At 41.9% G+C, this 14,302-nt stretch overlaps 1 protein-coding gene across 2 annotated transcripts in view; it reads left to right on the top strand.

Annotated features, from left to right (window-relative positions):
* The first annotated feature begins 348 nt into the window (after positions 1–348).
* The window catches only part of MRPS31 (mitochondrial ribosomal protein S31), a 32,396-nt gene continuing 18,442 nt past the window's right edge, over positions 349–14,302 (top strand). The window contains exons 1-4 of one of the 2 annotated variants that reach the window (XR_009221173.1): positions 349–553; positions 4,026–4,310; positions 11,933–12,091; positions 13,378–13,518. Coding sequence is in view for 1 of the 2 variants with exons in the window: in XM_058548090.1 (XP_058404073.1) it covers positions 429–553; positions 4,026–4,310; positions 11,933–12,091; positions 13,378–13,518 (710 nt within the window). In the remaining variant the exon portion in view is untranslated. The remainder of the gene's footprint in view (positions 554–4,025; positions 4,311–11,932; positions 12,092–13,377; positions 13,519–14,302) is intronic. The other variant, XM_058548090.1, reaches the window with a different exon arrangement.

Below are 14,302 nucleotides of genomic sequence, written 5' to 3'. Positions count from 1 at the left end.
CTTTCCGGTGGCCTTGGCTCATTCTGAGGAGACGACGGCCGCTGCGGCTCCTCTCCCCAAACGCCGCGCCGCGGGCTCAGCTCTCCGCCTCACCTCACGAGCCCCACCTGCCGGTGCCGCACAGCGGCTCGCTCCCTCCGCTCTCAGCTCTCCCGGCCCGGCCCGCCTCACCCTCCGCGTCCTCGCGGAGCTCAGTCGCCGACGCCGCCTCGGGGACGAGAATCGCCGGGAGGGGGAGTCGCCTGGAGGCGGCCGGCCCAGCCCCCGGCGACGGGCGAGGCCGGAACACAGTCACCGGCCCGTGTTGTCCACCGGAAGGCGAAGGGAGCGGACCGCGCCAGGCTGGGGAACGGAAGAGAGCGCGGGGGACGGGCTTGGCAGAGGACGCGCTGTTCCGTTGTGCCCGCAGTTGAGTTGGTCTCTCCGCGATGTTTCCGAGGGTCTCGGCGGTCCTTCGTCTTCGCCCGTTTTCCCGCCTCCCGTCGTGCTCCGGAGGCCTGGAGGCCTTGGCAGCTGCGGCCGCGCTGCTCGGTGCTTCGCGCGGAACCCGCAGGTACCGCGTTTCAGCGCGGCTGGCCCCCAGGTCCTCGGGCAGCCCCGTCGCCCTGGACAGTCAGTAATCGTCCTCCGTCTTCCTGGGGCCGGTGTTATAACCGCGGGGTCTTAGGAATCTTCGCTTTAAATTTGAGGAAAGGGAAATCCCGGAGAGAGAAGGTGACTGGCCCGAGGCCACAGTGTGCGTGGGGAACAGTCGGGTTCCGCGCCGGGCCTGCTCTCCTGCGCTCCGTCTACGCGGCGCGCCTCGTCCCTCGTGCCACTTCCCCCCTTCGTTCTATCCAGGCTCCAGAAGCGACGTTGTTTCGTTTTGTTTATGTCGTTGCCTTCCAAGACTGCGATGGTCTCGTTCCCGCCTCCGTTTATTCCTTAGTTCACTATCGAAAGTGCTGACAGTGTGCCAGCCCTGGTGTTGGGCCCCTAGTATCACAGTCCTGCCGTCAGGGGCCTATAGTTCCACCAAGCAGGCAATTCGAGTGTGGTGGAGTAATCGCTGAGGTAGTGTAGGGGCGCAGAATGCTCTATTAATTCAATGAGTAATTGCCGGGTGAGCAAATGGGGACACCTAACCGTTGTAGAAGAGGCTCAGAGTATCCTTTCCGGAGAAGAAGTCTGATAAAATCTGAAGGGGGACCAAGGGTTGGAGTTAGCCAGGCAAGAGAAGGAGTTGCGGCATAGTTGGTGTTGGTGTTTCTTCTCTGAGAACTCTCTTGATTATGAAAACTTACTCTGCTGCCTCTATGCCGCGCAGAGTGATTTGGGGCCAGTTTCGTTAAGCACAGTCATGAAGCGGGTCAGTCGCGTTGGAGACGGGAAGGAGTAGCTAGATGGGGGAGAAAAATGGCACGGGTGGAATTGACAGGATGTGACATATGATGAGATAAGGGTGGGGTAGACAGAGCCAGGATTTCAGCTGGCTGCCTTGGAGGATTAGGGACCATTAATGTGAATAGAAAACTGAGGAGCAGCTTTGAGAAAGCTTTTAAAATGTCGTAATTTTTAGGATATAAAAATATCTGTTTATGGTAAGAGGCCCATTCAATACAGAAGGATGAATAGCAAGTCTGAGAGGGGAGCCCTTGAATGTGGGTTTGGATGTGTTGCATTTGAAGTGCTGATGAGCTGCTCTCAGTGGAAACAACCTCAGGTGGGAGGTTAGGGCTCCAGTTTTATTATTTTAGTGTTAGGGAGTTACTTCCTATACAGACATGATTTTCCTGGTGTAAGTATAAATTACCTTCACTGGTAGTATAGCAGTTTTGGAAGGAAACATTGAAGTACGGGTTATATGTGAGATTCGTTCCCCTGATTGCCACCTTTCTGTTATAATACTTTTAATATTAGTTTAACTTTGACATGTGAAATAATAGTGAGAGCTTGTCCCTAAGTTGTATATTGAATATTATAATGAGGGTCTTGTGTACTGATTATCAGGATACTAGTTATGCATTTGGTTTTTCATTCTAATTTTTAAGTGCCTGATGTATTAGCCTCTGACATTTTTGTAAGCAGATCAAATAGTTTGTTTCAGGATTTTTGGAAATAGCCGTTTTCTCTTTCATTAGAGGGTCCCTAGCCTGGCATTACCGTTTGCTAGCTTTGAGAACTTGACGTAGTATTTAACCCAGAGTCTGATGCAGGTTCTTGAGATCAGTTGCATCAGAGTCACCTGAGGTCTTGGTTAAATGCAGATCCTTGGGCCCTGTTCCAAACTTACCAATTCAGCGTCTCAGGAATCTGTGTTTTAAGTAAGCTTCCTAGGTGATTCCTATGACCTCTGAAGGTTGAGAACCCCTAATTTAACCTCTTTGAGCAGCAGCTTCTTCTTCTGTAAAACGGGAATAATAAAACCTGTGCTATAGGATTGTAAGGATCAAATGACATACATAACATAGCTACTCAAATGTGGTCCTCTGATGGGCAGCATCAGCATTACTGGGGAACTTGTTAGAAATGCAAACTGTGAGTCCTTCCCCAAAGCTGCTGGATCAGAATTCCTTAGTGGGACCGAAGAATCTGTGTTTTAATAAGTCCTCTAGGTAATTCCTATGTATGTTCAAGTTTGAGAACATTGCTCTAGCATGTTAGCTTCATAAAGATAGGGACCATGAAATTCTTCTTTACTAATATATTGTCAATAGCTAGTATAGTCTCCAGTGCGGAGTAGATATTCACTGTATTTAATGAATGACTTTTTATACATTATACCCTGTTACTAAAACTAACACATTCATTAATTTTTAAAGTTCGTCAATGTCAAAAAGTTTTTAACACCACAAAATAAGATATTTGGGTTACTTAGAATTGAAAAATGTTTTGCATGAGTTTGAAATAGATGTAATCATTTGTGGTGGTGTTTTTCACTAATGTGTGTAATGAAGCAAGCAGAGTGGCAACTCTAGCCACTGAGTATTCTTTTTTGTGTTCCATTTTAGCTTAGCTTACAAATAGTGATTGCTTAAATGGCAAGTAGCTCAGTGAGAGAGTTGATCAGATTAGAATAACAGGTATAAATTATTTTTAAAAAGAAAGTAACCTTTTTTGGTTGATAGAAATTTATTTTCGTAATGTTTAATTATGGCTTTTTAAAGAGGTATTGTTATATCATGTTAAGATCTAGGACTTGGCAGTCAGTCACTTTGGGGTTTGAGAATAATAAATGGAAATTTATTAGCCATGTCAGTGTTTTGCAACCTTTTTTTTTTTTTTTTTTTTTTGTGAGGAGATCAGCCCTGTGCTAACATCCGCCAATCCTCCTCTTTTTTTTTTTTTGCTGAGGAAGACGGCCCTGGGCTAACATCTGTGCCCATCTTCCTCCACTTTATATGGGACGCCGCCACAGCATGGCTTGCCAAGCAGTGCGTCGGTGCGCGCCCGGGATCCGAACCAGCGAACCCCGGGCTGCCGCAGCGGAGCGCGCGCACCCAACCGCTTGCGCCACCGGGCCGGCCCCTTTTGCAACCTTTTTTTATGTCGTGGAACACAGAGGAAAAGATATTTGTGCAAAACCCCGAGGTAAATGAAAGGAGCAGCAGACGGGAACACAGCAGCCCCGGGCCTCACCCAGCCACCCTGAGGACCGGGTGATGGATATCTCAGTACATCTGTAACCCGTTTGTGGCTCCCCAGTGTGTCTTAGGCCTTAGTGAGCTGGGAGCTACAGGACCTTGAGTAAGTTACTTCACTTCTGGTTTCCACTTCCCTTATCTGCAAAATGGAGATAATTCCTACCTTATGGGGTTGATGTGGGTATGAGAAAATGTACATAAAATATGTTGCACAAGACTAGGCACTTAGTATATGTTCAATAAATGTTAAGTTGCTGTCGTTATGGTTGTTAACAATAATAAACAAAAGAGAAGGATTTGAATTGAAAATTTTTAAAAACACATAGAAACAGTGTTCTGAGACCTTGCTTTCTTATTTTGCATTGTATTTTTCATTCTTTTTTCTTAAATGCTTCTTTCTAGGACAAAAAATAATATCCAAAGATATTTTGGCACTAACAGTGTGATTTATGGCAAGAAAGATGAGCAGTCTATTCCAACCCAGGAGATTTCCAAGGAGACGGAGAGCCAAGACGGTGTAAAGGAGAATATGAAAAAAGACTTGTTACAAATTATTAAGGGCATGAAAGTTGAATTAAGCACAGTAAATGTACAAACAGCAAAGCCGCCCAGCAGAAGACAACTGAAAAGTTTGGAGGCTACAGTTGGCAGGCCTCAGAGAGCTCCAGGAGGTGCCCCAAAGGAGAGGTAAACTGAATTGCAATTTGAATGTTCTTCTTTGAAAGTAATTTTTGAAACTCCAGTAAACTTTTTCTTTTAGAAAAACTTTTTAAAATTAGAGTACATGGGAGATACTGAATTAATGAAGTGTAAGTATCAGTTTGTAAACACAGAAACTAATAATTACTTGAGAAATACTGTTATTGTTCTGTACTTAAATAAGAAGGGGACATCTGTATACAGTCTAGAGAGAGGAAAAGAGTAGTGATCGGACTGTGAATTTCACACATTGTCTTACATATTCATCAGTGTTATTAACTGCCAATTAATTGCCTCTCTAAGGTGTAAATTAACAAATGATTTACATCCTGATTTGAAAGTAGCTTTGTGTCTCTGAAGGACTTGTTTATTGGAAATTTCCATTTTAAAAATTCCACCTAGGGGGCCAGCGTGATGGCATGGCGGTTAAGTTCATGTCCTCTGCTTCAGCGGCCCGGGATTCGCAGGTTCAGGTCCTGAGCATGGAACTACACGCTGTGTATCAAGCCATGCTGTGGCAGGCATCCCACATATTAAGTAGAGGAAGATAGCCACGGATGTTAGCCCAGGGCCAATCTTTCTCAGCAAAAAAGAGGAGGATTGACATCAGATGTTAGCTCAGGGCTAATCTTCCTCTCACACACACAAAAAAATTCCACCTAGGATAGAATTTTAACATGTTGATTACAACTTTTTTTTTTTTTTTTTGAGAAAGATTGGCCCTGAGCTAACATCTGTTGCCAGTCTTCCTCCTTTTTTTCCCTTTTTCTTCCCAAAGCTCCAGTAGGTGGTTGTATGTCATAGTTGCACATCCCTCTAGTTGCTCTACGTGGGACGCCACCTCAGCATGGCTTGATGAGCGGTGCGTAGGTCTGTGCCCAGGATCCGAACCGGCAAACTCTGGGCCACCAAAGCAGAACAAGTGAACTTAACTGCTGCACCACCTGGCCAGCCCGATTACAGCTATTTTATATGACTTACTTTGACCAGTAGTTATCAGTGCTCTCAGATTATGTGGTTTCCTCAAAATACTGTGTTTACTTGTGCTTGCCAAAACTGTATTGTCTTTCACTGATTCTAAGTGCAGTCAGTGATATTTTAGCATTGTGTTGTAGTTTAAGTGGCAGTGTTTTGTTTTAGTGATACATAAATGATGTGTCTTAAATTGATGACATCATGGATTCAAGTAAAAAGGTATGTGGCTTTAAGATGACCATCTCTGACCTCTCTTAGCAGAATAGACAGATAGTGTAGATTTCTGTTTCCCAGAGTGACTTAACATTTTTATGGAACTTCTTAGTTTCTACATTGTATCACATTGTATCACAACTACCCCTGGAAAACATAATTGGGTGGTCGAAGGTAAGCTAATTCAGTGATGTGCCCATGGTAGGTACCTCCTCCTCCTTTTTAGAAACAAAATAAAACAACAAAAAAATTCTATATAAGTATATATAGAATTAGATAATACACACATACATATATAAATACTTATCAAGAGTGAGATTTTTTTAGCTCCCAGACCTGTTTATGACCCATCGTGGTTTTTATTATAATTATACAATTTAATTAACTTATAGAAATGGTTAAAATGAGTTGAATGCTTTGCAAAGATTCAGGAAAGGTAATTTTGAAAATTCTTTCGAATTAGGTATGAATGAGACAAGCATAAAAATCTAGGAGAATTCGGCACTCAGATTGCTTTGTAAGCATTTTTAAGTTCTTGCTCTATGTTTCTACTTTAAAGAAACCAAAATTGGAAATATTGGAGGATGTACTATGGATGTGGTGTATATATAAAAGATGTATCTTACAACTTCTCTCAGTGGTTCTATGTTCAAAGAAGAGGCTTTGTTCCTACATCAAAAGATTGGTAAATGAGGGGGCCGGCCCGGTGGCAAAGGCCGTTAAGTGCTCTTGCTCTGCTGTGGCGGCAGCAGCAGCCCGGGGTTTGCGGACCCCAGGCGCGCACCGACGCACCGTTTGTCAGGCCATGCTGTGGCGGCGTCCCATATAAAGTGGAGGAATATGGGCATGGATCTTAGCCCAGGACCAGTCCTCCTCAGCAAAAAAAGAGGAGGATTGGCAGATGTTAGCTCAGGGCTGATCTTCCTCACAAAAAAAAAAAAAAAAGATTGGAAAATGAGGTGCATTTGTTTTGAGGTTTTAAAAATGTATATTTTAATGATTTTTGCCCTCCCTCCTTATTTTTTAAGGGATTCCAGATGCACACATTTGGGTTAATCATCATCTTTGATTCATGATGCGCTGTCATCGTTGCTCCATGCATAGCCTGCTTTTAGTTTCTTTATTTGTAATATATATTGATCCCCCATCGATATAGTTACCATGGCTGCATAACAATTGCCCCAAAATTTAGCAGCATAAAACAACCATTTTTTTAATCTTTTTTTTTTTTTTTTTTTAGAGAAGGGAGAGGGATGAAAATCTAACAAAAGTAGTGGTGAGGGAAGGGGAGGGGACGTGAGAGTGTAGGAAAAGGGGAGTGCAGGAGGCAAAATACTAAACAGTAGTAAGGAAAAGGGGGAGTGAGGAGAGGGAGCAGGGAGGAAGGGGAGAGGACTAGGCTAGAGGGGAGAGAGGAGGGGGCAAAGGAGGAGAGGTAACAAGAGACAGGGGAGGGTGAGGGAGAAGACAGGAGGAGAGAGAAGAGGGCTGCAGGGAGGGAGAAAACCACCGTTTTTTGTGCTCATGGGCTCTGTGGGTCAGCAGTTTGAACAGAGCCTGGTGGAGAAGGCTGATCTCTGCCCCGTGATGTCTGGGGCCTCAGTTGGAAGACTTGGGAGTCCAGGGGCTGGAATCATCTGAAGGTTTGCTCACTCCTAGGTCTGGCAGTTGATGCTGGCTGTTAGCTGAAACATTTGCTGGGACTGTTAGCAGAAACACCTATATGTGGCCTGGGCTTCCTCACTGCGTGGTGGCTGGGTTCCAAGGGCGAGTGTCCCAAGAGAAAGTGAGCCAGGAGGAGTTTGTATTGTTTTTATGACCTGCCCTTGGACTCAGGTTGGATGCCTTGCACACCTCTCATTACCTGTTCCACATTGATTTTTGAAGGGTACTTGCTTTTTTTTTTATTATTATTTTTTTTTTCCCCCCCAAAGCCCCAGTAGACAGTTGTATGTCATAGCTGCACATCCTTCTAGTTGCTGTATGTGGGACGCGGCCTCAGCATGGCCGGAGCAGCGGTGCGTCGGTGTACACCCGGGATCTGAACCCAGGCCGCCAGCAGCGGAGCGCACGCACTTAACCGCTAAGCCACGGGGCCGGCCCAGGGTACTTGCTTTTTATCACAGCGACTGCAGGAAAACCATCTTCACAAAGATATGATGTCATAGAAAGGAGTGCAGTAGTCTAATGCTAAAACTGTGAACTCTCTTGAGTTAGTAGTTTACACGGTCAATGACAGATATGGCTGTGTTTCCCTGTGTGCTCCAGCCTGCCCTAGGGCACAGTTTGGGAACCAAGGTCCTGGTCTACACTGAGCTCCTGAGAGAGGCTGTGGTCCCACACCCTTAAGTTTCTTAGAAATCCTGTTGTCTATTTGAAAGGCTCTCTGAGGCACCATCCAAGATCTTAACAAATGGTTTTACAGTCGTGCCCATCTTTACACAGTGTTTTCCTGACACTGCCCTGGATTTAATCTCCAGTCAGAAGCCATTTCTAAATTTGAGCATTGTTTGCTGTCTGGAGGGGCTAAGAATGAGAAACAATTCTGTTTTTGATCCCAGCCAGTCCTGGCTCCTTTATATGGAACAGTTCTTTCTTATCTCTCACTTGCCACATTTTACCATCACAACGAAGAAGCCAGGAGGCACCTTTAACACAAAGTCGGGAAGTCTCCTTAGTAGATCATCCAATTCATTGAGTCTGTTTCCCATTTTCCACATCACTATAAGCAACAGTGTTGCTAAACAAAGGTCCACTTTTCTCCAGCTTGCAGTATCGTTCATTTCCCTAAAGCCCTCACTCACAGCTTCTTTGAGGGCTGTGGAACTGGAACAGCCTCTTTGAGGCCCTAAGCTTTCACTAAGCTTCCTCAATTTCTTTCCAGTTTCCACCCACGGCCCAATACCCAAACCTCTCCCATACCTTTTGTTTTTTCGTTGTAGCAACACCCACCTTCCAGGCACGAAAATCTGTTACAGTTCCCTATTGCTGCGTAACAAACCACCCCACAGCTTAGTGGCTTAACAGTGCCAGCATCTGTCTGCAGTTTGGGCGGAGTGTGGCAGTGATGGCTGTGTCTCCTCCACTCTTAGTTAGCAGGGGCGGGTTCAAGGCTGGTATTTGGAATCTTCTGATCGCTTGCTCTTGTACATTTCAGTGGTTGATGCTGGCTGTTGCCTGAGACTATTTGTGGCTCTTGGCTAGAACACTTACCCATGGCCTCTTCATGTGGCCTGTGGTTCTTTGCAGCCTGATAGCTGGCTTCCATGGACAGACGTCTCAAGAGAGATCCAGGCAAAAGCTGTGTCACCTTATATGACAGCCTCACAAGTCACAATGCATCACTTCTATCTCGTTCTGTTCGTCGAGGCAGTCACAAAGTCTACCCTGGTTACAGGAGTAGGGGAAATGGATTTCCTCTTTCAGTAGGGGTGTGGCAAGGTTTTGGAAGAGCATGTGGGACCAGAAATATTGCTGTCTCTCTTTTCTGAAAATATAATCTGCCACACCTGGTAACCTGATAACTGAGGGTTCAGCTGTATTGTCGGCAACATTATCACGCTAAAATTGACCCCTGATTGATTGATTGCATCTGGATTAGGAGAACTATAAGGTACCTTATGGGGACACCATACTTAAGGCTTCCTTGAGTGCAGTTACTCTCGTACTGCATGTCACTTGTAGGGACCCTGGAAACTCTGTCTGCCGCCTTGTGTGACAGGACATATTGGTTCCTGTGGGGCACTAAGCCAGGAAGCTCCCGCACCTCCGTGACGGCTCTTGGATGGCTGTGTGAAGTGTCACCAACGTAAGTGTTGTAAGGACTCCTGCTGAGAGGGACATTGAGGCTGCCCTGCCAGCCTGCTATGGTTCTGTCCTTTGTCTTTCTGAGTAGATGGGCCAGGTGTGTCTGGTAGTTTTGTGAGTCTGAACGTGTCATGAAACTGAACAAGACCCCTGGTAGGTGCAGAAGTAACCAAAATTTCTAGCTCCGACTTTAACTTTCTCTTAACCAAACAACTACCTGCTCTGATTATCCAGTAAGAAAGCTTCAGTTATTACTCAGTTAATTAATCTCCTACTTGAAATTTAGATTATTTCTAGTTTTTCATTAGTGTAAAACGATGCTGTGATTAACATCATTCATTCATTCAGCAACTTTTGGTTGCCATTATATGTCAGGCACTGTCCAAAGTGATAGAAATAGAAGATTGAACAAAACAAAGTCTCTACACCCTACATTATGGTGGAGGGGTGGTGGTGGGAGAGGGGATGTACTTACACCACACACACACACAAACACAGAATATGAGATGACGAAACATGAAAAATAAGAGCGATGGGGCTGGAGAGGTGCTGTTTTTTAAAAAGTGAGCAGGGAAGAACTCTGATAATGTAATATGTGAGCAAAGGCCTGAAATAAAGTTAGGGATAAAGACATGCAGATACTTTTCAGGCATAGGGGATGGAACTGCTTAGGCCTTGAGTTTGGAGTATGCTGTATCCCTCAAATTCCACATAGCTGTTTATTTTCTTTAGACAAATATTCCTCAAAGTGAAATTGCTTGGTCAAGAGATTTGCATATTTTTTAGGCGTTTGATATATGTCACCAATTTGCCTGCTGAAAGTTACACCATTTTGTGTGTCCACCCAATAGTATTTTTCCCCTCATCAGGATTCCCTTTCTGAAATTGTGTATGTCATGCAGTTCATTTTAAAGAAATTCAGAATGTACAGAAGGGTATAGAGTAAAAAAGTATGTATTCATGAAATAGTCTGATGATAGGGTAGACTAGATTGTTAAAAGATATTTTAACAAGTTCTCATCAGGTTGTTAAACTCAGTATAGAAAGATCCCTGTATGTAAACATTATCTCAATGACAGAGGCTCCTCCACAATTTTTATTGATTAGAACATTTCAAATTATGAAGCCAGAAGCTATGACTATAAAGAGCACCATTGTCATAAAATGCATGGTTCTAGAAAATGAATGCTCATCTCTATTCTTTGCATACTCTGATGAAGTATATATATTAAAATTTGAAAGTAAACTTCACAAGTAGTTTGTGAAACAAAAAGTAGTTATGAAAGAAATTGGGATAAGGTTTAAGCCTTATTCACAGGTAATAGTTTTGAAAGTAGCACATTTCTTTTTAACTAATTGTTATATTTCCTCTTTTCATTCTCCTATTTTTCTTCCATTCCAGTCAGATTGTAGATGTCCTGTATCTTAGTAAGTAAAGTCCTTAAAATCTTTACCTGACAACTTCAGGGATTTGGGAACTTTGACTTGCATATTAGACAACAGATCATAATATAAAAAGGCAGGTATAGTAAAACTAATTTGGATCCTACTCATTGAGATGGCAATTCTCAGTGAATTAAAAAAATGTAATTTCTTTTTATGTCTGGCATGTTTTTCTATTAACTTACCCTAATTTACTAAAGAGTGGGCTTTGGGGTTTTTTGTTTTTTTTCTTAGATTTTTCTTATGGAAAATTTAAAACATAAACAAAGTAAACAAAATCATATAATGAATACCTGTCACCCAGCTTCAATAATTATCAACATTGTGCTATTCTTGTATTGTTTATGCCTTTACCCACTTTTTACCTCCTACTTGATGATGATGATTTATGGTTCTTTTTTTTTTTAGGTAAAATTTACATACATTGAAGTGTACAAATCTTAGCTGTAGGATTTTAACAAATGGGTATGCCCATGTAACCCTATGCTTATCAAGACGCAGAGCGTTTCCCATTTTCATCCTCCCTGTCAGCAGCCTTCTGTCCTGAGGCACCCACTGTTCTGATTTTTTACACCTTAAATTAGTTTTGCTTGTTCTAGAATTTGATATAAATGGAATCATACAGTATATACTCTTTTTGAACAACTTCTTTCATTCAGGTTCATTCATGTTGTGGCGTGGTGTGGGCTGAGTACTATTCCATTGTGTGCATATATCACAATTTGTTTATCTGTTCTCCTGATTGTAGACCTTTGGGTTGTTTCCAGTTTTAGGCTATTATGAAGAAAGAGTCTATGAACAGGTTTAGCCACGTTTATATTTGGTTGTAATATATATTGTTTTTGAAATAAAAGGGCATCTAATGAATAAATCTACCAATTTATAATTTTTAAGGCTGGTCCCTCACCTCTCCACCTTAATATATTGTTCTGAGTTAGTATTGTGCTTCAGCAAGTTTCTGTTAACTTTGACCTTTAACATTTCAAAGTTTATATAAAACCGATAGCTAATATTTAAGAATTCTTAATTTTTTCAGAAATTGAATTGCATGATACTTTTTTAAAGGATAAAAATTTCCTTCGAAAAGAATCATTTTGCTTTCCACTAAACTAATGGCATAATAAGTAATACCTCTTTTTTCTTTCTCATTTGTTTTTCCTTTGCTTTTTCAGAAGGGAGTCCCTGAGTCCTGAGTTGGTAGCCGCTGCATCTGCTGTTGCAGATTCTCTCCCTTTTGACAAGCAGACAACCAAGTCGGAGCTGCTCAGGCAGCTCCAGCAGCATGAGGAAGACTCAAGGGCACAGAAAGATGGAGAAAGACCTAAAATTAGGTTAGTGAATCAAATAGTTATTCCAGTAAGGCTGGTATCTCAAAATAGGTTGTTTTTTATGTGACTGGTGAGTAATATACATAATATATTCATTTATATATAAAATATGCCTCATAAATGGAATATTAGCAATTTGATTTTTGGTTTTTTTGGTAAGGAAGATCAGCCCTGTGCTAACATCTGCCAATCCTCCTCTTTTTTCTTTTTCTTTTTTCTTTCTTTCTTTCTTTTTTTTTTTTTTTTTGCTGAGGAAGACTGGCCCGTGCCCATCTTCCTCCACTTTATATGGGACGCTGCCGCAGCATGGCTTGCCAAGCGGTGCGTCGGTGCACGCCCAGGATCTGAACCTGCGAACCCCGTGCTGCCGCAGCGGAGCATGGAACTTAACCACCTGTGCCACCAGGCCAGCCCCATGATTTTTTTTAAACTCATGTCTTAAGTAAGATTGCAGTTCTTAAAAGACCAATTGAATAGTTAAACTTTCTTTTGAGAAATTACACAATTTTTTGTCCCTGAAAAAGAAATGATAAATTTAGTAGTGTTATTAAAAATAAATAAATAAATAACAGAATAAGAAGCTTCTCTGAGATTAATTTTTTTCAGTTAAATAATTTGCTGGTTTTATGCACAGTCTGATAATCTTCAGGCCTGTTTCCTTCTCTTTTCTCCCTTATTCTTATGTTTTAGCTGAAATCTTTCCACTCATCTTCTCATCTCTCATCGCTTTAGGCCAAGTTATATCACCTGCTGCCAAAATGTAGTCAGTGGTGGCGCTCCTTTGTTTTGGATCATGATCTAAATCAGTCGCTCTCAATGAGCACGTGTACCAGACTTATCTCAGGAAGTTAAAAGAAAAATACAGATGACGGGGCTGTCAGTCAGATCACTCTTTTTATTTGTATTTGCACAAATGCAAGGCAACAAAAAAATGTGGCTAAATTTCAACTTTAGTTTTTTAACCTACGTGATAAGTATACAGATATTGACTGTATATCAACTTCTCTGGATATTGGATGATTTTTCATAAGTGACACTTTGAATTTATGTTTTAAATGAACATCTCTGAAGAACATCTTTAAAAGAGAAGGAATCATAAATCTTAGGGGTCTGTGGAATGTGAATGTTACTGTGTGACATATAATCTTTTATTTAAACATAATTTTTTATGTTGTGTTAGTGCATAGAAGTAAAGTACGAATTAAGTGATGTGAATCTCATGTTTAAGAAAGTTTATTACTATTCTGTAGCTCAAGTTTGTAATATGCTTGACCTTTTTCTTATTTCAGTTTCAGTAACATAATATCAGATATGAAAGTCGCCAGATCTGCCACAGCTAGAGTTAGTACGAGACCAGTGCATCAGATTCAGTTTGATGAAGGATCTGACGGTTATGTTGGCCAGGAGAAGACCATTGGTCTTAGAAAAAGGTATTGAAGCCTTGCAGTCTGTTTGGTTTTGTGTGTTTAACTGTAGGTTTACTTCATTGCTGATGGATATCTGAGCATTATGGATGCATTCATATCTGTCTTCTTGCTCTCTGTGTACCACTTCCTAGAGAGGGAAGGATGTTCTGGGTTTAGCAGTCCTACACTTTTCTATACCATAAATCAAAATGGGCCCTGCCTCACATTTACCCACAATGAATAAAGGTCTCCTCGTTTACAGTAAGCAGAGCTGACTGAATTCTGAACAAATGAACATTTTGTGAGAAGCATTATTTTTCATTCTGATCATGTGCCTTACAATGTATATTCATATACCCTTTATATCTCTTTATATAATCGTCTTTCTTAGACGATAGAGAAATAACCCACCATCAAAAAAACAAAGAAATCCATTATAGTACCGTAAAGTAGTAGATTATTTGTGGCAATTTGAATTTGGCAGTTCTTAAAGATGCTAAGCCGTGCGTTATGTAGTTGTTTTATAATTGAAAGTTGTCTGTATTTACATAAAATTTCTGTTCTTTCTCTCCTTCAAGCCTGTGAAGTGATAATTGGGGAGGGGGAACCCGATATTTAGCATGGTCTGAGAAAAACTAACCCATCTTGCAGGATGTGCTCACAATTGTTGTATTTTCATTGTGTTGTGTATTCCATGGATTTTGTTTTAAGTATAATCTTAGCAACTGGAGTTAGCTCCTTCTGGGTATTAAATTACTAATTTGTACAGGAGGATTGGAAAAGATGGTCAGTAGTTAACCATGGAAGT

This window comes from Diceros bicornis, chromosome 9 (genome assembly GCF_020826845.1).
Source record: "Diceros bicornis minor isolate mBicDic1 chromosome 9, mDicBic1.mat.cur, whole genome shotgun sequence".
NCBI classification, from domain to species: domain Eukaryota; kingdom Metazoa; phylum Chordata; class Mammalia; order Perissodactyla; family Rhinocerotidae; genus Diceros; species Diceros bicornis.
The sequence above is the reverse complement of the archived record's forward strand: the minus strand, read 5'-3'. Positions and strand labels throughout refer to the sequence as shown.